Raw genomic sequence first — 22,772 nt, 5'->3', positions numbered from 1 at the left:
AAATATGATCATCTTAACCAGAATGATCAATTTTTTTACCTTGAACTCCTCTTTCTGTGTACAGAAGATTAATCTATTTGATTTTGCATGGTATTTTGTCTATTTATTAATTCTAAGTTAGAGTTTTCAGGTTAAAAGCAGTGAAGAATTAACCACTTCTATATCTTTATTCAAATTTTATTGAAATTGTGAATGCAGAATGTTTGTATTTTTAAGTATGGTTATTCAAGAAAGGTGATTACAACAGGATGGCAGCATAAGAAATTAAATGCTCAAAGTTCATCTTAAAAATTGCACAGAATTAGAAATGAAGGAAGTCAGTGGATACCTTAAATTACAATTCAAAGATGACGGAAAATTAATTGCACTGCCTTAAAAGATAGAGCTCCTATAATAAGAATGGTTAATGTCCATATTCATGATACTATCCAAGTTGTTTGGAATAACTTCATCTTTAATTTTGAGAATTTTAATTGAGTTCTTCCAAAGAGCAAATTTAAGTTCCTTAAGCTATTTTAATCAGTCCCGTTCTTAACATCTGGAATTTTTTGGATAATAGCATTTGTATCAGTACTTAGGCTCTGTACTGTCTATTGTATGCTGTACTCATTGTTTAGTGAGTAGTTCTGCACTGTAACTGCAGACTGAATTTTTATATATGCCTTGTGTTACCTTGTGTAATGATAGTGATAAAAATCGGGTTATCATTTTCTGATTTCCATTCTCTGATTTTTAATACCTTGGATCTAAAGTGGATTAAAATAGTTTTTCAAAAAGGAAATCACTGACTGAAGATGGCTAGTGTAATCATTTGACCACAGGTTTAGCTAGCTTATGAAACTATCAGTAAATAAACTGGTCAGTGTCTGCTCAAGTATAACAGTTAACCAGGGTAGTCAGGAGTTCCTTACTACTAACTGCTTCATAGCTAGAGAGGGAGATTAGCATTTCCCACTGACAAGGTCTATGTTTGCCCACTCACTCAACTTGTCCAAATCATACATAAACATCTCTGCATCCTCCTCACAGCTCACCTTTCCATCCACCATTGTGTTGCTTGCAAGCGAGAGATATTTAGTTCTGTCATCTATTGTTAATAGGTACAGATAGTACAGATGCATGTTTTGTTAACGCGAATTGGCTGTATCGCAATTGATGAACAATGGACCCTGTTGGATAACACGAACTTTCTGCTGTACAGCTATAGCTATTTTCTATAGCGATTTCCCTATAACACCATTTTCTATGGTGATTTTCTGAAGTGTGCAGTCATGCAAGAATGCAACTATCATGTTATAGGAAAACTACCTGTATTGTGAATAGCTGGGGTCCAAGCACTGATTGCTGCAATATTTCAGTGTTTAATGCCTACCACTCCAAAAATGACCTATTTATTCCTGGTCTTTGATTCCTGTCTGTCAACCAGTTCTCTACCCACTCCAGTACATGACCTCTAATCCCATGTGCTTTAATGTTACATGCTAATCTCTTATGTGGAAGCTTACTGAAAACCACATCCACTGGTTCCTCCTAATCAATACTTCTAGTTACATCCTTGAAAAGTTTCATGCTGACTCTTGGAACCTGTCAATGTTTCCTAAATGCTCTGTTATTAAATCTTTTACAATGGACTGTAGCATTTCCCCCACTATCTTTGTCAGGCTACTCTATCTACAATTCCGTGTTTTCTGTCTACCTCCTTTTTTATTTAATAGTGAGGTGTACATTAGATAACTTCCAATACTTACAAACTGTTCCAGAGTCTACAGGACCTTGAAAACTGACCACCAGTATATCCACTAATATATACGATATTCAAGGATATTCAACATTTAGGAAGGGCAGACAAGAGGGAAAAGGAAGTGCAGTTGAACTGATAATAAGGGATGGGATCAGTACATTAGAAGGGAGAATCACAGATTAGAAGAACAATGTCTGGAATTGGTGAGGAGCTAAGAACAGCAAGAGGTAGCAAACTTTGTTTGGAGTTACTTATAGGCCAGCAAACTGTTGGGGTAGTAAGGGACAAGGTATTAATCAATAGATGACAGAAGCATGTAGCATGAACAATACAATTACCACAGGTGACATAAAACTGTGTAAAACCTGGATAAATCAATTGAGCAATATAAAACTGTGGAAAACAAGTTTCTGGAAAAGGATAATTTTCTAGAACAGTGTGTTGAGAAGCCAATTAGAGGGCTGAATAATTTAGATCTTAGTCTTTAGATGATATAATGAAAACGGGGTAATTAATAATCTTGTTGTGGAAGAATTTTTAGGGATTAGTGACCACAATATGATAGAATTTTACATTAAGTTTGATAGTGAGATGCTTAAATCTGAAGCAATGTTGTTAAGTTTGAATAAGGGAAATTGTAAATGCATGAGGCACAAACTGGCTATGGTGGACTGGGGAAATATTGTAAAGGGCATGACTGTAGTCAATGGTTAGCCTTTGAAGAACTTGTCCATGGTTTTCAGCAAGCTTTCATTTATTCAAAAAAGATGAGTTAGCTGTGGCTGAGAAAGGAAGTTAAGGATTATATAAGATTAAACAGAAAAGCTTATAATGTTACCAGAAATAGTAGTTAATCTGGGAATTGGGAAGTTTTCAGAATACAAAGTAAGACCAAGAAACCGACAATGAAGTGCAGAATATAATACGAATACAATTTAGCAAAAACATAAAAAATAGATTGTAAAAGCTTCTAGAAGCACATAAAAATAAAATGTTTGGCTAAAATGAATGTGGGCCTGTAACAGGCAGAGTCAGGAGAATTTTAATGGTGAGTAGAGAAATAGCAGAAAAAATAAGCGTTTATATATGTTTTCACTGTGGAAGGTCTAATAAATCACCCACAGTTAGAGGTCCAAATGACTAGTGAGAATGAGGAGTTGAAAGGAATTAGCATCAGTAAAAAGGTTGCACTTGAGAAATTAATGGGCCTGAAAGTTGTTGAGTCCCTGGTGCCTGATCGTGTATATTGAAGTTGGTTGGCTCGCCGAGCTGGTTTGTTGTTCCGCAGACATTTCGTTACCCTGCTTGGTAACATCCTCAGTGCAGCCTCTGATGAAGCGTCGGTGTGTTTTCTGGTTTTTAAACTCTGGGGTCCGTTGCAATGGATTGCCTCACTTCCAGGTTTCCTCCGTAGTGGAATGTTTATGGGGTCGAGTTCAATGTGTTTATTAATAGCATGCTTCCTGGAGTGCCATGCTTCCAGGAATTCTCGTGCTTGTCTCTGCCTAGCCTGTCCCAGGATCTTTGTGTTGTCCCAGTCGAAGTCGTGGTTCTCCTTGTCCATGTGGATTGAGATGAGTGAATATGGGTCGTGTCTTTTTGTAGCCAGTTGGTGTTCATGTACTCTTGTTGTTAGTTTCCTTCCTGTTTGTCCAATGCAGTGTTTCTCGCAGTCTCTGCAGGGGATCTTGTAGATGATATTGGTCCTGTCCATGGCGGGGAGTGGGTCTTTAGTTTGGCTGAGCACTTGTTGTAGGGTTGATGTGGGCTTGTGTGCCACTCTGATGCCTAGCGGTCGTAGGATTCTTGGTGAGTTCTGACGTGTTCCTGATGTAGGGTAGTGTGATGAGTGTGTCGGGGCGTGTAGAATCTTTCTGAGGCTGTTCCTGTAGGCATCTCCTGACCCAGTTCTTTGGATATCCATTATCCTTGAACACTTGTAAGAGCTTTTCCTCCTCCTCTTGACGTAGTTCCATGTTGCTGCAGTGTGTTATTGCCCTTTTAAATAGTGTTCGCACGCAGCTTCGTTTGTGTGTGCTGGGATGGTTACTATTGAAGTCCAATACTTGGTCTGTGTGTGTGGCTTTTCGGTGTACTCAACACCCACAACCTGAGCTACAGATCTACTCCAAAACCTTAGTGATCATGTATATCCCTGTGTTGAAAGAGGTAGCTTGGTAGTTATCTTCGAAATTTCTATAGATTCCGGATGGATTACTGAGGACTGCAAGCTCGCAAATGCTCCGCACTATATAAGAAGGGAGTCAGAGAGAATGCAGGCAACTACAGACCAGATAGCCTTACATCAGTTGTACAGAAATTAGACATTACTAACAAAATTAATAAAGGGGAGTGGGATGCATGTAGTATATTGGGATTTTCAGAAGGCTTTTGACAAGATTCCCCACAGGAGATTAACAAAATTAAAACACATGGGATAGGAGGTAATATGTTGGTGTGGATTAAAAATTAACCAACTGTCTGATACAGGAGAGTAGGAATAAATGGGTCATTTAACGCCCCATCAGTATACTCTCAATCATCATTAAATTGATGGACGATGTCATCAACAGTGCTATCAAGCAGCACCTTTTCAGTGATAACTTGCTCACTGATGCCCAGTTTGGGTTTCACCAGGGCCACTCAGCTCCTGACCTCATTACAGCCTCAGTTTAAACATGGGCAAAACAGCTCAATTCTAGAGGTGAGGTGACAGTGACAACCCTTGACATCAAGGCTGCATTTGACTGGGTGTGGCATCACGGAGCCCTAGCAAAACTGGAATCAATGGGTATCAGGGGACAAACTCTTCGGTGGTTGGAGTCATACTTGATGCATAGGAGGATGGTTCTGGTTGTTGGAGGTCAGTCATCTCAGCTCCAGAGTTCTGCATGAGTTCTTCAGGGTAGTGTCCTCGGCCCAAACATCTTCAGCTGCTTCATCAATGGTCTTCCCTCCATCATAAGGTCAGAAGTGTGGGTGTTCGCTGATGATTGCACAATGTTCAGCGCCATTCATGACTCTTCAGATACTGAAGCAGTCCATGTTCAAATGCAACAAATTCTGGACAATATCCAGGCTTGGGCTGATAAGTGGCACCACACAAATGTCAGACTATGACCATCATGAACAAGAGACAATCTAACCACCGCCCCTTGACATTCAATGGTGTTACCATCACTGAATCCCCCACTATCAACATCCTGGGAGTTATCATTGACCAGAAACTCAACTGGATTCACCACATAAACACAGTGGCTACAAGAGCAGGTCAGAAGCTAGGAATACTGCGGCGAGTAACTCACCTCCTGACTCCCCACAGCCTGTCCACCATCTACAAGGCACAAGTCAGGAGTGTGATGGAATACTCCCCACTTGCCTGGATGAGTGCAGCCCCAACAACACTCAAGAAGCTTGACAATATCCAGGTCAAAGCAGTTCACTTGATTGGCATTACACTCACTAGTATGCATCCCTCTACCACTGACGCTCACTAGCAGCAGTGTGTACTATCTACAGGGTGCACTGCAGAAATTCACCAAAGATCCTCACACAGCACCTTCCAAACAACAACCACTTCCATCTAGCAGGACAAGGGCAGCAGATATACAGGAACACCACCTCCAAGCCACTCACCATCCTGACTTAGAAATTCATCACCATTCCTTCATTGTTGCTTGATCATAATCCTGGAATTCCCTTCCCAAGGGCATTATGGGTCAACCCACAGCAGGTGGTTTGCAGCAGTTCAAGAAGGCAGCTCACCATCACCTTCTCAATAGCTCCTAGGGACGGGCAGTAAATGCTAGCCAGCCAGTGGCACCCACATCTCAGAAATGAATAAAAAAGATTCTCATGTTATCCAACTGTTATTAGTGGGGGTAGTACAAAGATCAGTACTTGAGTCCCAGCTGTTCATAATATATATCAATGATTTGGAGTTGGGGACCAAATGCAATATTTTCAAATTTATGGATAATGCAAAGCTAAGTTAAAATGTATGTTGCAAGAAAAATGTAAAGCAGCTTCAGGAGAATTTCAGCAATTTTAATGATTTGGCAAGAACAATACTGCTGTAATATGGAGGGGGGGGAGAAAATGTGATGTTATTCACTTTGGTAGGATGAACAGATGTGCAGCGTATTTCTTAAATGACAAGAGGTTAGAAAATGTAGATGTCTGAAGGGTTTTGGTGTCCTCGTCAATAAATCACTTAAGGCTAATATGCAGATGTAGCAAACTATTGGGTAGCTTAATGGAATGTTAACCTCTATTGTACAGAAGCTTTGTTAGACCACACCTAGAGTATTATGTGCACATTTGGTTTCCTTACCTCAGAAAAGATATTATTGTATAAGAGGGAGTTCACCAAAGATAGTCCCAGGACGGTGGGACTATCCTACGAAGATATGTCTGGGCAACTACGCCTTTATTCTCTAGCATTGAAGAATGAGCGGCGATCTCATTGAAACAAACAAAATACCTTGAGGGACATACAAGAATAGATGCAATAAAGATGTTTCCCATAGCTGAGGAGTCTAGAACCAGGGACAACATTGAAAGGGGGATGATATTTAAGACTGAGATGGGATTTTTTGTTTACTTAGAGGATTGTGAATATTTGGAATACTCATCTACAGAGGGCTATGGAAGCTAGTCTTTAAACATTTAAAGTAAAGATTTATATATTTCTGAATATCAATGGCGTAAAGGGTTATGAGGATAACATGGATAAAAGACATTGAAGTTTCTGGTCAGCATGATCATCTTAAATGGTGGAGCAAGCTTGACAAGCTAAAGGCCTTATTCCTGTTCCACACCCCACAGTAAATATGAGCACCAGGGACATCCCAGTGAGATGAAAACAGAGTTACCCACTAGACATCCAAGGTAAACATCAAGTTTCAAACCTCAAGTGATTCAATTGGTATAATGTGAAGTTCAATGAGAATGTAATGCAGGATTCAAGTCTAGATTCCTTACAGGAGGCAGACATCAGACCTCCACCCACTGACATCATGGAAATCAAATCTGTAAAAATGTCTGACTCTGGTAAATAGATTATGGAACTGAATGGTGAAGGTTTAAGATTCAAAAAGGCCCAATTGAGGAAACAAGTCTGACAGCCTTTCCCAAAACAAGTTTTGAAGCCAGGGTAGGAGAAAGAGAGAATGTAGAATCAGTGTGTTGTCATCCCAAATTTCATATTGTTATTTCATATCAATCTTATGACAGAATGCTCACCACAACTAAAGGGAGAAATATTATTCATTTTTGTTTCATGCGTGGAGTGGTGTTATGATAATAGTGTAAAGGGACAATCAATTCCCATCACCTTTATTATTGTGGAATGTTGTTTCAATAAAAAAAAACCACAGATTTTAAATGGCTAGTGATCACAGGCACAAGTTCAGCCAATTCATTCAGCCATCAATAAACAAGACTCGGTCTGAACAGAAATTAACATGCCACCAAGACTGAAATCAGTCATTCAGGTCTGTATTTCCCGTTTAATAACCACCTTTCTGGAAGCTTCGCACATTCTGATGAAAGTCAACTGCAGATTATCCAGTTTGGAAAAAGAACAAAAAAGAGGCTAGAAATAGGAATACACAAATGAACTGTACTTCAGGCAACAGCTTTTAGGGAAAGAGAGAGGTGGGGACATTAATCTGTGCTACAGAACTGGAGATCTCATTTTCTCACTCATGTTTCTCTCAGTCACTGGGAAAACAGCATCTGGTTGTAATGCAAGTTGAAGGAACATTGAGTAGTCTCGGATATCTACAAATCTTAAGACTGCTGAGGTTACAAGATTTTAATTAATCTGGTTTAGACCTAATCCTTAAAGAGCCTGAGGACTTAGTCTTTAAACTACACATTCTTGATTTTCCCTTTTTCAAACATGCACTTGACTTTTTAAACTCTGAAACTGTGCTTCTGTGTGTTTGACGTTGCATTTTATTATTCACCTGGGGTTTAAGTAAAACAATTCCTCCATCCGTCATTCAAGAAAATTTTGTAATTGGCACCTTAATTTTAACCAGTACTATGTTTTAATTGAAGTGTGATATTAACACTAAAAAAATTTTAAATCTTCGATGCAGCCAAAAAAAGCTTAAAAAGCCGGGGAGCTGTATCACCCTTCCACACCCTGTCACAATACTCATACCATTTCTGGCATGCTCTCCTACACTGCTCATTGAACTTGGGTTGATCCCCAAATGTGGTGTTAACAGTGCAATGAGGGATATGCAGAATACAATTGTGCAGTTGCTGATGGCTACCACATGGATGCCTACTTCTGAGTTGCTTGATCTTACCTATATCTATCCAATGTACCATGCTCTAGTGCCACACCATATATTGGACAGTATCCCCAGTGTGAAGATGGGACTTTGTCCCCATTGTGCAGTGATTATTCCTACTAATACTGTCTTGAGCAGATTAATTTGCGACAAGTGGATTGGCAAGGGTGAGGCCAAGTAAGATTCTCCTTCTTGTTGGTTACTTCAGATTTGAGCAGTTTGGTCAAAGTGGCGCTACTCAGCCCTTACTTGTGATGGACACTGAAATCCCACCAACAGTCCAAGCAGCTACTGCTACATTCACTGCATTTTTTAAAAAATTATAGTCATAGCTATCATAGCACAGGAGGTCATTCTGCCCATCAGGTCCATGCCAGTGTTTAATCTGGAAGAACAGGTCATCAACTACAGCGGGAGAGCAGCAATAAGCAGATGTTTTTGTTGTCCATGTTCCACATGATGCTATGAGACTTCATGGGATCCAAAGTCACCGCTGAGGATTTCACTTTTCAGATAGAATATTCCAGATCCCAACTCCAGGTCTCACTCCTTGCACTTTCATCTAGCCCTTTGAATCCGCCTTTCTCCAGCATAAACCCAATTCTCTTTTGGAAATTACTGCTGACTCTGTTTAATTCATCTACTTCTCCTAATCATAAAAACCTGCTGCATAAAATGTCTCTTTTCTAATTCATTTATCAATTATCTTAAGGCTCTGTCCTCTGGTTACCAACACTCCTGTAGTGGAAACAGTTTCTCCTTATTTACTCTAACAATATCTCTCATAATTTTGAGCTCCTCAATCAAATTTCCCTTCCTTAACCTTCTGTGCTTTAAAGAGAACAGTACCAGCTTCTTTATGTTTTCCATGTAATCAAAGTCTTTTATTCGTGCTATCGTGCTGGTAGGTCTCCTCTGAATTCTACCATTGCCTTGACATCCTTCCAAAGAGTAGTTCTTATAAAAAATTTCTAAACTGTAGTGCCAAAATCATGTATAATAATCTAGGTAACACCTAAACATTGATTTATAGAGATTTAGTATAACTTCTTTGTCTTTGTACTCTCTGCCTCCATTTATAAAGTCAAGAATCTCCAGGTCTCACTGTTACTGAATAATCTCTAAAATTGTACCATTTAGTTTTTCCTTACTTTTTCTCCCAAAACGTTAGGCATACATTTAAATTATATTTTCACTCTTTTAAGTAAATTGTATGTCTTAACATTTACATTTAATTTTTATTTTCTGAATACAAGCAGTCTTTATGCCAGTATTTACACATAATACCATTCACCAGCTATGGCAAAGTCTGGAAGATCATTTCTAATAACAGCTACTGTTATAGTACTAACTACGATTTTATGGCTAAAAACAAGTTTACCTTCTTACCTTACACTCGCTTATTGATCATTTCGGCGAAAGGTCTCACGGCACAATGTGGCGTTAACATCAGTTCTTAGAGGACAGACTAACTGCGACAAATTGTTTTGACAACACATGGCTAATTTCTTGCCATGGTTTCTGTGTATTAGGGAGACGTTTCAGTCACTAACAGGAAACACCAGTTTAACCACTGCATCATGACATTTCCTTGGCACGTAAATTGAATTCGCTAGAGGTAAAAGTGAATTGCACATAAAAACAGAATGGAACATCAGACAGCCGCACTCCCACAAACTTTACATTTGATCATTCACACAAAAACAAAATGTGACTGTTAATATATTTTTTTATTCATTTACAGGATGAGGGTATCGCTGGCTAGGCAGCATTTATTGCCCATCCCTAATTGCCCAGATGGCAGTTGAGAGTCACATGTAGGCCAGACCAGGTAAAGATGGCAGTTTCCTTCCCTAAAGGACATTATTGAACCAGATGGGTTTTTTCCTGACAATCAACAATAGATTCATGGTCATCATTAGATTCTTAATTCCAGATATTTACTGAATTCAAATTCCACCATCTGCCGTGGCGGGATTCAAACCTGGGTCCCCAGAATGCTATCTGGGTCTCTGGATTAACAGTCCAGTGATAATACGACTAGGCCATTGCCTCCCCTTTGCATTAACTAAAAGCAATAGTTCTTAATTAGTTTTCATAGATGTTAATTGGGTGTTTAATCTTGCAGGGAATGTAGGACACTTGGTCAATTTTTCTATCTGTGTACAGAATACAGAACGAATTAAGGGACTCTTGAAAGCCCCTTTGAGAACTGATATTCTGAGGTATAATGGCAACAGTCTGAACTCGCACAGCAATAAGCTGAGATTTCATGATTTCATGACCCCAGTCTGAGCAATGGAAGTGACTCAATGTGTGGATATCCATAATGTGAAAAAAGAAGTTTCTTTTACAATCACCTTCCAAAAATACCTGTTGTTCCAACGCTTGTGTCTAAGATCATTTCAGAAAACATAACCCACAAAAGAATGAAAATTCATGATATTATGCATCAATAACAAAATATACATAATACAAAGCATTGAACAATCACACAGTTTAATAATGGCCAATAATTTCACATAATCACTTAACATCCTTTAGAAATCATAGTATTTTATGATATGGTCTTTAAGTTTTGTTGATCAGCATTAGTATTTACATAATATACACTTTACACTAATAGTGAATAGAAGCTCTCATGATATACTTGTCGACATGAAAATTGCTGACAACAAATACTGGCAAAACCTATTCTCCAAAGTAATTGCATAGTCACCCTAGACCCCATTATAAAAAGCATTAAAAGCAACACATGAATGTAATATATGCTTGTGTTTAGTAGAAAATTTTGCTTCTTATAACATTATACACTTTGGTAACATATTAAAAAGCTGGTATTACAATTATTTAAAAAGTGTTCAAGCAATATAAAAATAATGTAGCCAACCAAACAAATGTGAATACCAGTCAGAAATTTTAATCTTCCTGCATATTACAACAGAACAATAACTGCTCTATTGTGTTCTTAAAGTAAATTAACATCTCAAACAAAATGTTCTCTTTAGTTACTCCAAGAAAATTGATAACATGTCATTATCATTTTACTTTAAAATTGATTTAAATCCATTTTGCTTGTTAGAAAAGGCAATAAAACATGTCCAAAGGACTATTTTAGCTTAACTCATTCGTAGGAAAGATGATGGAATCCTTACTCAAAGAAAGGCTAGAAAAAACATCTAGAAACTTAAAATGTAAGACCCTGGAATTCCTAAGGTATGAACATACAGTACCAACTTCATAGAATTACTTGAAAAAAGTAACAGAAAAGGAAGACAAGGCCTTCAACAACATACCGTTTTGTTGACTCACAAATAAAACCACAAGTATCAGAATGGATAACATGCTGGTGACAATGCAGGCAAAGGGGTTCAACATAATTATTCAGACTAGCAAAAAGTGGAAAGTGGTATTTTCGTGAGGACCAGTTAAGGGACCCTAATAATCAACATTTGCAATGAACTACTCTAGGCTTAAAAATTGGAAACCTAATTTAAAAACTAGCGGAAGATATTGAATTGGGGTGTGTAATAAATTCAGAGAGGGACAACAACAAAATACAGGAAGGCACTAATAATCTCCTAGAATGAGTGTGCAATTGGCAACTGAACTTCAATATAGCTAAATATAAGGTAAGTTTTTTTGTCACAGGAAGAATAAAGAGATTATATACTCTTTCACAAGTAAACGTCCAATGGGGTAGAATAGCAAAGAGTTTTGGGGTGCGGATACTTAAATCACTATATGTAATGATATTGTTCAACAAGGCCACAAATTAGTAAATAAGCACCCGGATTATTTTCTGGCAGACTAGAACTAAAAGCACATGAGTTACGTTAAGCTTCCATACAATCTTGGTTAGATTACACAAGGTAGTCTGAACTGTTCATGTCTCAATATTGTATGGAAAATAAAGGCACTGGAGCAAATGCAATAAAACAAATTATTGGGAGACACAAGAATAGACAGCTTATTCCAGCAAGAAAAGGTTGAACAGGTTGGAGATTCTTTCCTTAGAAAATGGAAACCTGACGCCTGTTGGAGGCCTTTCATTTTACAGGGTAGACTTATAGATGTCTCCACTGTGGGATCAACCAGAAATGGAAAACATATATTTAAGATAGATAATAAGTCCGGCATGAATTCAGGAGGAACTTCTTTACATAGACAGTGACTAAAATGGGGGGTAGTCACAACCATAGGTTGTAGTAGAAGCGAATTGCATTGATGCATCTAAGAGAAACTAGATAAACACAGGTCAGAGAAAAGAAAAGAATAGAACTATTATTGACTAGGATAGATGGAAATGAGAGGAGGTTCGTGTAAAGCATAAACATGTGAACGTTAGGTCTAATGCCTTGTAGATGTATTAATACAATGTACTCATAACTATTCCATTGTACATGTAAATTTGATATCAAAAATCAACGTTTGTTTGCTTATTTGAACAAGTATTAGTTGATCATATGCACCACATAATTAGCAATCCTATAGAAAAATCTAACTGTTTGCTTTTATGGAACTTTCTGCCACCTTGATATTAAAGAAGCCTTAAAGACTTATGTACTTAATTTTAAAGCTTTAAATTTTTATGCATTACAATTATTAAAATTTCAGCACCATACTAAATGTGCAGATTGGTGCGCCTCATGGATCAGGTACTATATGGTTCTTCATATACTCATTTATTCTCATAACTTACAAACTCCCAAATGAAGTATTACATTTAAATTGCACCAATTTACTTGCTCAGAAACAAGATGAAAGTTAAGGACCTATACAGAATAACCAAACCAAAATTTTTTTTCAGTTTCTCTCTTCATGGGTTTTTTACTTTTTTTTTAAAACTTTTGATTGTCATTTCAAAGCAATAAGTTTTAAAGCAGTTTTAAATACAATTTTCTTCCAGAAAACAAAAAGACAAATAGAAACAGTAAATCCTTGAACATAAATGGATTATTTCTGTATTGAACCTCCTATTACACAGAAAAAAATATTGCTCAATATCCTTTGAACAGAATATTACTTAATAACATAATGAAGTTGGGTTTGGTAACACTGGATAAATTACTAACTACTGCATGAAGAATAGTTCTTTATGAAGTACATTTTGTTATGAAGCGGAGAACAAAGCTAAATGCTCTGATTTAACTTCGATAAGCACGGTCAGATAGATTTTTGACTTCAAGCAAAAGTATAAAATGGGTGATTTGAGTTAATGGAAACCAAAATCAGGAGGGGTGTAAAATGTAGGTGACTGCTCTCGCCTCATTTTACAATTTTGCTCAAAGTCACAAGCTACCCACTGTGTGCAGTGCATAACAGCAGTGCTTATTACATGATTAGTTATGTTGACAAATTAACATCTAATCATAATGATAAATATCACTCATTAGAAAATAGGTTCAGACATGTTCAAGAATTGTTTAAGTTATAATTGATTTTGCATTGATAAAATTATTTTCAAAAGAGTTACAAAATGCCTCAAACAAATATGACTGAACATTTTACAACTCAAAAAATTGTTCTATGAACTTTTGCGGACTCTTTCACATTGAACTTATTATAAATTACAAACAAACAATCAGGAAGCAGATGTCTTTGAAGCATTTTAATACATTGTTTTAAATATGTCCAATTTTAAAATAACCTGGAAAATGTATTATATGTCTTTATGTGAAAGTTCCTTTAGAATATTGTGGGTCAAATAAATCAACTTAGATAATGAAACAAAATCATTATAAAGTTAACTGTAAGAATGTCACATCTCTGCCCGGCGATTTGTCCTTGCAGCAGGGTCATCCCGGTCATCATCTTCTTCCTCCTCTTCATAATTTTCATCTTCTTTCTCCCCCTCCTGATTAGCTTCATCAGCTACTGCCTCTTCTTGCTTGTTAGCATCTCCTTCTTTCTCATCGACCTACAAAATAGAAAGATCACAAACCACTAAGAAAACATTTTTTTTTTAAATACACAATACAATTTGACAGGACGCATAATGCAGACACACGTGAAAATCTTAACTGTCCTTTCTACAAATAGACCCAGCTCACACATGACTAAACATAACCATGAGAAATGACAATATTGTCATCTTTAAAAACTCTGGTTTCCTAATAAAATATCTTCAGAATGAAACACGAATGTTTTCCCTTCAGTCTTAAGTACACAACTTCTACATGTTTACAAAATATGGTAACATTTAAAGCTATTTTTAATTTTTGGCAAACACTCTCCTAATTATTTAGGTGCTCTGGATTTATTGTACAATAATCAGTCTCTTGGGTGCAGTGGTAGTGTCCCTACCTCCGAGTCAAGAGGCATGAGTTCAAGTCTCAACCTGCTCGAGTGGTGTGTGAGAGCATTCTTGAACAGGTTGATTACAGAATTTCTCAATTAATTACTCATCCCCTTTCCTTGGTCTACCAAATCCATTTTCTCTGTATTGTAAAATGCTAAGATGCCTCATAACAGATGAGAAATATTGCATAAAAATCAAGGTGCTGTTATCTCCCTGTACTTGACCTAAACAGAATATATGTCAATCAATTTGGAATAAAAAATAAAGCAGATCATGAAAAGCATATAAACAACCATTGGGGTTTTCATGTAACGTGCTCATTGTCAAATATTGAACTAATAGACCCATATTTATCTGAAATGCACTGGCTAAGTTTAAGGGTTTTATTTAAGCAATTTCCGAAAACTCAGAATTGCTAATGGCCTGAAGATAACTTGTTGAAAAGTGCATAAGGAAGCAAACAACCGAGAGTGGGTTGAAATTGGGCCTCCGTGTGGACTGTGTCCGGGCAATAGTGTTAATCTGGGGGAGAAATGGCTGCTATATGATATATTGCAGTGTTTTAGTTGCTGTCATGTTTACATGGGCTTTCGTTCCTTAAGTAGGTCTATTCTTACGTTTTATGTCTGATTTCTAAATGGAGGTTTCCGACCTGCCCCAGTCAGGATTCTACGACAGCCACTGAAGGAATCACCAGAAAAGTACGGTCAGTGAACTTGGCTGTGGAGCTAACAGGAGCAGGGATGTTCCTCCTGGCTCCTACCTAAACAACTGAAACACACACAATATGCAAGCTCCTTCTGGAGGTGCAACAAGCACCAGGAGCACCCTCTAAAACAATTAGAATGAGAGTTGCATTTGTTTTTTCACGATTCTATCATGTCAGAACAATTCCCTGATCTAAAATGAAAGTTACTAACCTTACCATTTCCAAGATAAAGATAATATGTATTTTTCTCCTGATTAACCAATGTAATGGTTAATTAACAATACTGTTGACATTGATTTGGAGAAAGGGACTTCTAATCCTCGAGAAAGAAAATTAAGATATAAGAAATAGGAGCCAGAGCAGACCACAGAGCCCATTGTGCCTGCTCCACTACAAACACACACAGAGTAGGCTGGAGAAATTCAACAGGTTTCGGCATCTGTTGAGACAGAAATAGAGTTAACGTTTCAAGTCTGGTATGACTTCTTCAGTTTGGAAGAGATTATATCAGACTCAAAACATTCAGATTTCCAGTATTTTGCTTTTGTTCAAGTCTGCTCTGCCATTCAATTTGGTTATGGCTGATATCAGGCTTCAACTCCGCTTTCCTGCCCACACCTTATTGCTCTCAATTTGCTGAGACCAAAAATGTGTCTATCTCAGCCTTAAATATATTCAATGATGGCACATCTACAAACTTCTGGGTCAGACAACTCCAAAAATCTACAACCATTTCAGTGAAGAACTTTCTTCTCATTTTAGTCTTTTATATGATCGTTCCCTTATCTGGTGCTATGGTGACACGGTGCTGTTTTATTCCAGATTCCCAGCCAGGGGAAATACTGACTTAAAATCTACCCTGTCAAACCTCTTCATGATCCTGCACCTGTCAATGAGATCACCTCTCATTCTACTAAATCCAGACAATACAGCACTTTCATCCTAGGGTGAGTTGAGTGAAGCTTCAATACACAGCCTTCAAGTAGATCCTTCCCTAAATACGAAGCTGAAACTGTACACAATGTGCACTCACCAAAGCTCTACACAACTGCAGCAAGACTTCTTTATGATTGTACTCTCGTTCTTCACCTTATTACAGCTTGATCCAAACTTCAACAATAGAACTGAGCTCCAGAGGTGAGGTGAGAGTAGCTGCCTTTAACATCAAGGTAGCCTTCGATTGAAGATGGCATCGAGAAGCTCTAGAAAAATTGGAGTCAATGGAAATCGAAAGGCAAAATTTTATTGCCATCAAATAGAGCACGAAAGATGATGACAATGGTAGTTAGAGGTCAATCATTTTAATCCTAGGAAATCTCAGCAGGAGTTCCTTCGGCTAGTCTCCTAGGGCCAACCATTTTCAGCTGCTTCATCAATGACCTTCCCTCCATGATAGGATCAGAACTGGGGATGTTCACAAATGATTGCATAGTGCCCTGCACAATTTGTGACTCTTCAGATACAGAAAAAGTCCATGTTCAAAAGCAGCAAGAGCTGGGGAACATTCAGGCTTGGGCTGGTGAGTGGCATGTAACATTTGAGCCACACAAGTACCAGGCAAGGAGCATCTCCAACAAGAGAGAATCTAACCACTGGCTTTCAATAGGATCACCACAGTTGAAAACCCCACTATTAACATCCTGGGAATTACCATTAACCAGAATCTGAACTGAACTAGCCATATAAATACTATGGCTACAAAAGCAGGGGTCAGAGGCTACAAATTCTGTGGTAAGTGATTCACCTCGTGTTTCCCCAGTTCATGATCTACAAGGCATAAATCAGGAGTGTGATAGAAAACTCACCACTTGTCTGAATGGATGTAAGTCCAACAATACTCAAGGCACATGACACCATTCAGAACAAATTAGCCTGTTTGAATTACAGCCATCTACCACCTACAACATTCATCCCCTTCACAAACGATGCAAAGTAGCAGCAACAACACGTACGAACTGCACTGCAGTAACTCAGTAAGGCTCCCTCAATAGCACCTTTCAAACTCATGACCTCTACGAACTAGAAGGTCAAGAGCAACAGATACATGGGGACACCAACACTTTCGATCTCCTCGCCAAGTCACACATCATCTTGACATGCAACTGTATTACTGTCCTTTTACTGTCGCTGGGTCAATATCTTGGAACTACCTTTCTAACTGCATTTTGGGTATCCCTAATCTTCAGTTCAAGAAAGCAGTTCATCACCATCTTGTCTAGAGCGGTCATGGATGGACAATAAATACTAGTCTAACCATTAATGCCCACATCCCATGATCAATTGTCTAAAAAATTTGGTATTACCACAAATTTACAACTAACAAATGGTCTATGTCTGATGAAGCTAAACCACTCTAATCTCTAAGTATTTAATCCCAACAGAGATCTTCCTTGACTGAAATGGACTTCGTTAAGATACTTCATATCAATACTGATATAATACTACTTTTGAGGATCAGATGAACAAAAACCACCAAATTATGCACTGTTTAGGTTAGCGGCCATGCTGTATCAATGTGAAACAAGTCCTTAAATATACTCAAATAAATGTCTTAGTGTTAGCAATTCCATACAAGTGTAAACACATTTGTTTCCTATCACACATCAAATTATTATGTCCTACTACGTAGGCTGCCATGTTTGCCCATATAAAAGTAAGCTCACTAAAAAAGAATGTGTTGATTTTAAAATGTATCCTGCAGGTATGATATTATAAAGGAAACTTTATTGACAGCTTCGGTCATTTCAAAGTGAATCTGCTGGATTATATTTAATCCCTGTCAGTCTTGTATCATTTGTACTTTTTTTACAGATGGAAAACAAGCAGATGCGCATCCAAACACTTCAGCAGTGGTTATGTACTTCCCTTATTCAGAGGCTAAGTTGAAAGATAGCATTACTCAGATGGTTCCACATTACCAGCCAAACTTGGACAGTGACATGCTTACAACAATGCAGTCGTGACCCGATGACCAATGCTATGTCCAAGCACAGTATCACAATAGGTGCGTTAGTTTACAGAATTAATCTTTGTATCACCTACTAATCTAGTGAGTAGTGTGCATGAAGTATTTCAATTTTGCTCTAATCTATTTTATAATAACCAGGCCAAAAAAATCAAGACTATTTTATTTTCTGCGGATTGCAGCTTCACCGCTATATGTACCATACAGACAGAGAAGCAATGTCGATACGCAGAAATTGCCACAGAATGTTTGCTGAGAGACACCACAGAGTGAACTCCAGATGACAAAGGCATCTGTACTCAGTGACTGGCAGTGGCCTCATCAAGCTGAAACCTTTGGAATCAGTTTCGTTTCAGACACTTCAACAAGCTCTGGCCCCAGATTACACCCAACACAGCCTATAATTTCTTTTTGGTGTATGCAGTCAATTGTTTTAACTTAGTTTCGTAAAACCTCTTGCTTGGCCAGACATGCCTGGCAACTTGCGCACAGCCTGCTCAGGAACTTCAGAGTTACTGCACAGCTTAGAGAGCACATCGATTGTGCCTGATGGTGGAAGAGACACAAGTATTTTGTTATTCATTCTCAGGTGGTGGGCTTGACTGGCTCGGGCAGCACCCATTGCCTATCCCTAATTGTTCAGAGGGCAGTTAAGCATTACCACATTGCTGTGCATCTGGAGTCACATGTAGGCCAGACCAGATAACAATGGTAGATATCGTAAAGGATATTAGTGAATCAGATTTTCTAATAATCGACAATGGTTACATAGTTCTTTAGTTTAGGTTTTTCATTCAGGTTTTTTCGTACTGAATTCAAATTTCACCATCTGCCATCCAAAGGCCATGTCCCCAGAACACTAACAAGTAGAAACCGAAAGTGTTGGAGAAACTCAGGAGGTGTGTGGGGTTTCAAAGTAGACTTATATTAGACTTGAAACATTAATTCTATTTCTCTTTCTACAGATACTGCCAGACCTGCTGAGTTTCACTAGCACTTTTGATTTTTATTTGAAATTCTGTGTTTATTTCCCAGAACATTAGCCTGGGGCTTTGGATTACAAATCCTGTGACAATACCACCACACAATCACCTCCCCGTAAACTAAGTTATTAAGGTTAACTGGTTGCTGTGTCACATTTCTGTTGTTAAGTCCATAGGAAAGACGGTGCAATAACTGAGTAACGAGCAACGTAATAGTCATTTGTTCTTTGGTTGGCAATGCAGATGATGCCTATGTTGGACGGAGAAATATGATTGCAACAATAAATTGTTCTGTCACGGACAGTGCAAACAGATTATATTGTTCTTGCGGTAAACGGTCAAAGCTTACCAACTGTCTGCCAGGTTCCTTGTAGGCCCTGATGTTAACTCAGTCATATAGTGGAAATTGCTGTTACCTTAAATGGTCTGGGACTTATCACTTCCATTAATTTGTGGAAGACCGGACTGCAGTACATGACTTGGTGCTTCGAAATCCCCAATTTATTTAATCCACCACCCACTCAAAACTGCAAGTCTGCTTCTGGAAAGCAAACGTTTATCTCTCCAAGACTGTAGAAGTCAGAATCTGCATGGCAGCTATTAAGCTTCTACCAATGTCTGTGAGCATAGATTTCCACAATGAGGGCTTGGCTGTCGAACCCCAGAAAGTGGTCCAACTTTCCAAGGAAGACTGCTGAATGGTGATGCTTTGAGGGATGACACCACATATTCTGGAAAAAGACTTTACTCAAATTTTAATTATAATGGTGAATCTCCGTGGCACATCTTCCAACCCTTGATATAAATGCTTTCGTGAAGTAAACACTTCTCAGAGCTGGTCTCCTCAATAAAGCATCTCTGTTCTCCTCAGCAGGCCTAGGAGAAGACCTCTTCTTCTGGTGAGCTGTCTCTTGGCTTTCACTGCAGTCAATACCAGCTGCTGTCCACTAGTACTGTGTAATTCACCACATACAACACCTCTTTTCCTCACTCAGCCAATCTAGGTGCAAATATGTTGTGAGAAGAACATTTTCACACAGCACGTAGCTTGGATCTGGAGTGCACTTCCTGGACAAAAGGTGAAGGCAGGTTCAACTGAGATATTGAAGAGAGTATTGGATATCTTTTAAAATAGAAACAATGTGGGGAAAAGGATTGCTGACAGGACCAATGTAGACACAATGAGCTGAATGGCCCCCTTCTGCACTGTAACAGTACTGTGACTCTATGCTGTTGCTTCGGAGTAATGAAACATAAGAGGGTGGCTTCTCAGGTTACTCCTCTTCTGAGATGTCTTCTTCTGCAGGGTGAAGCCTTTGAAATGAACCTCAAGGAAAACAAAGGGTATACAACTTGGTTTAGCACTTGGAGGCTGGGCAGCAGTATATGACAGCCATCAAAATGCAGCTTGATGTAGTTATGCTGTATGATTGTGAAGTAAAACCATAGTAGCACAAGAAAAAGGAGCAGGAATAGTCTATTTGGCTCCTCAGATCTGCTCTGCCATTCAAAAAGATCATAGCTGATCTAATCACGGCCTCAAGTCCACTTTCCTGCCTGCGCCCATATCCTCACACCTTTGAAGAGCAAACCTCTGATTAAGTTCAACCTTATATTTAATAATCCAGCCTTCACTGGTCTCAGGAAAAGGGAATTTCAAAAACTACAACTTTCCCAGAGCCTCCTCATTACTGTAGTCATCTTTTATCTCATATTTTATTATGAGTGTTACCCAACCTCCTTTGCCTTTCTTCCTAGCCTTTTAAAAATGAGAATGGGCAATAATGAAGCTATTAAAGCAAGCTAATAAATGCAAATAGGCCCCTCCCTGCTCACTAACAAGAATCACATCTCGCCATTTAACAATTGGTTGGAAAGGCTACTCAATGTCATCTCATGTAATTCTTCCAATTTTCACACCAATGCCAACACTGTTTTGTGTCTAGAACAAATCCACCCTAAGTCCCTGAAATGGCTATCATTCAATCCTCATTTATTTCTATTTTGGCCAACAGTTCAACTATCTTGTTACAAATGCTGCATTCATTCTGAGAGAGCCCTCTATTTCTCGAACTACCATTATTTCTTCATACTTACTTAGCAGAAACTCTTAGTCCTACCTGTATTGTTGGTATCCACGTGGAGCATGACATCTGGATTGATCCCCTCCCCCTCCAAGTTCATTTCTGATCCAAAGGCGATGTCCTCAACCCCAGAACCAGGGAAAGATCAGTCTTCGGGACCAAAGCTTTCAGCTGCAGACAACCATATCTATCTACCCACTGCACTATTTCTTTTTACAACATTCCTTTTTACTTCTCCAACTTTAATGCCCTCTGCATATCGTGGTGCTGTGGGTAATTTGCCCCTCCTCCCTGCAGGCCCTGCTTTTGCCCACACTGGGGAGTGATATTCTTATCTCCCCAGTCCTGGATTAATCTACAGCCCTAATTTAGAGAAAAGAAAATATAACACCCAACCAACCCTTCCTGCTCTCCTGTTTAATGCCTCTGGATCTCAATTCCTGCTGTCTCTTGCTCCATCTCTGACACCTCCCTGTTTTTAAAATAATAGAATACTTCTCTCACTGCACTGAATTCCCAAATTAAATTTCTACATTAGATATTCTATAGATATGTGCTCCATCAATGTGGATTTTGTGACACTTACATGTTGCACGGTTCATGCTCTATTTTACACTGGAGGTTCAATAAGAGGTACAAATAAAAGTCATAGATCCTATACAGAGAAGAATTATGTACTCAAAATGTCTTGCTGGCACCGCAGAGGCCGTTATTTTTCTACTTGCAGTGAGGTTCATGATGTTATCTGTGCCCCCCAGTTCATGTCTTCTCTTCTCTAATCTGTGCACTGCCTTGATCTGAGAGAGAGAGGGGTGAGAGCTGGTGAATATTATTTACCAAGGGGACAGCAGATATATGGAGCTTTTCCTTGTTGTGCAGATGCTGACTGGGACAGAAAACAAGAGGGGATTAAGACGTGGAAAGGTGTTGAATGGTAAGTGTATTTGAGGATCAGTCATGAGAAAAAGAAATGCTTCTGGAAAGACTAAAGAATACAGCTAGTGGCCATTGTGAAATGAAAATGACGAACTGAGTGATTTTGGGAATGAGCATGAGAGCTAGTATAATGTTCCCTTGTGCGATGTTGTGAAGGATGTGATAGAGGGGCATGCATGCTGCGAGTAGTGAAACAGGGAAAAGGACTGTTGTAAAGTATTGTTGTATAAGGTGGAGAAATTAAGAGTTCTACTTACCTTTGCTACTGTTAAGGTCACCAAAGGGCTTCCTGTAATACATCCAGGACCTGGGTTGATAATTCCGGAACTGAAATTTCTGCCCTGTCTCTCCGTGCCTGTAAACCTGATTTCCATTTCTCCTCACATTAGTAAGAAGGAATTTTCACCCCTCTCCCTGGCTTCTTTCAGCAGGACCTCAAGAGAGGCTTTAAATAGCTAACTTGAAGTTGTTTTCTCCCCACATGACTCTACAGCCAATTCTTTTGAAAGGCAATGCAACCGTGCTTTCCAACATGGATGACTACTTTCAATAAACCTCTGGTTGACTAACCTGAAGTACTTTGGAAGTTGGTCAGTTTGTCATATGTAAAAAAACAAAATTGGATGGGAAAATTATTTATCCAATTGTAATGAGGGCTAGGAGTTAAAATTCTCTTAGACCTGTTAAGTCCGGCCATGAAACTCACCCTACTTCCCATCCATCCAAAGTTAAAGTTGAAGGAAGG

The 22,772-nt window shown here is 38.6% G+C and overlaps 1 protein-coding gene across 1 annotated transcript in view; it reads right to left on the bottom strand.

Moving 5' to 3' along the window:
• Positions 1 to 10,809: 10,809 nt before the first annotated feature.
• The window catches only part of golim4a (golgi integral membrane protein 4a), a 99,360-nt gene continuing 87,397 nt past the window's right edge, over positions 10,810 to 22,772 (bottom strand). Inside the window, exon 14 of the mRNA XM_048604582.1 lies at positions 10,810 to 13,969. Within this exon, the coding sequence (XP_048460539.1) occupies positions 13,811 to 13,969 (159 nt within the window). The 3' untranslated portion in view covers positions 10,810 to 13,810. The remainder of the gene's footprint in view (positions 13,970 to 22,772) is intronic.

This window comes from Rhincodon typus, chromosome 13 (assembly GCF_021869965.1).
Source record: "Rhincodon typus isolate 14 chromosome 13, sRhiTyp1.1, whole genome shotgun sequence".
Taxonomy (NCBI): Eukaryota; Metazoa; Chordata; class Chondrichthyes; order Orectolobiformes; family Rhincodontidae; genus Rhincodon; species Rhincodon typus.
The sequence above is the reverse complement of the archived record's forward strand: the minus strand, read 5'-3'. Positions and strand labels throughout refer to the sequence as shown.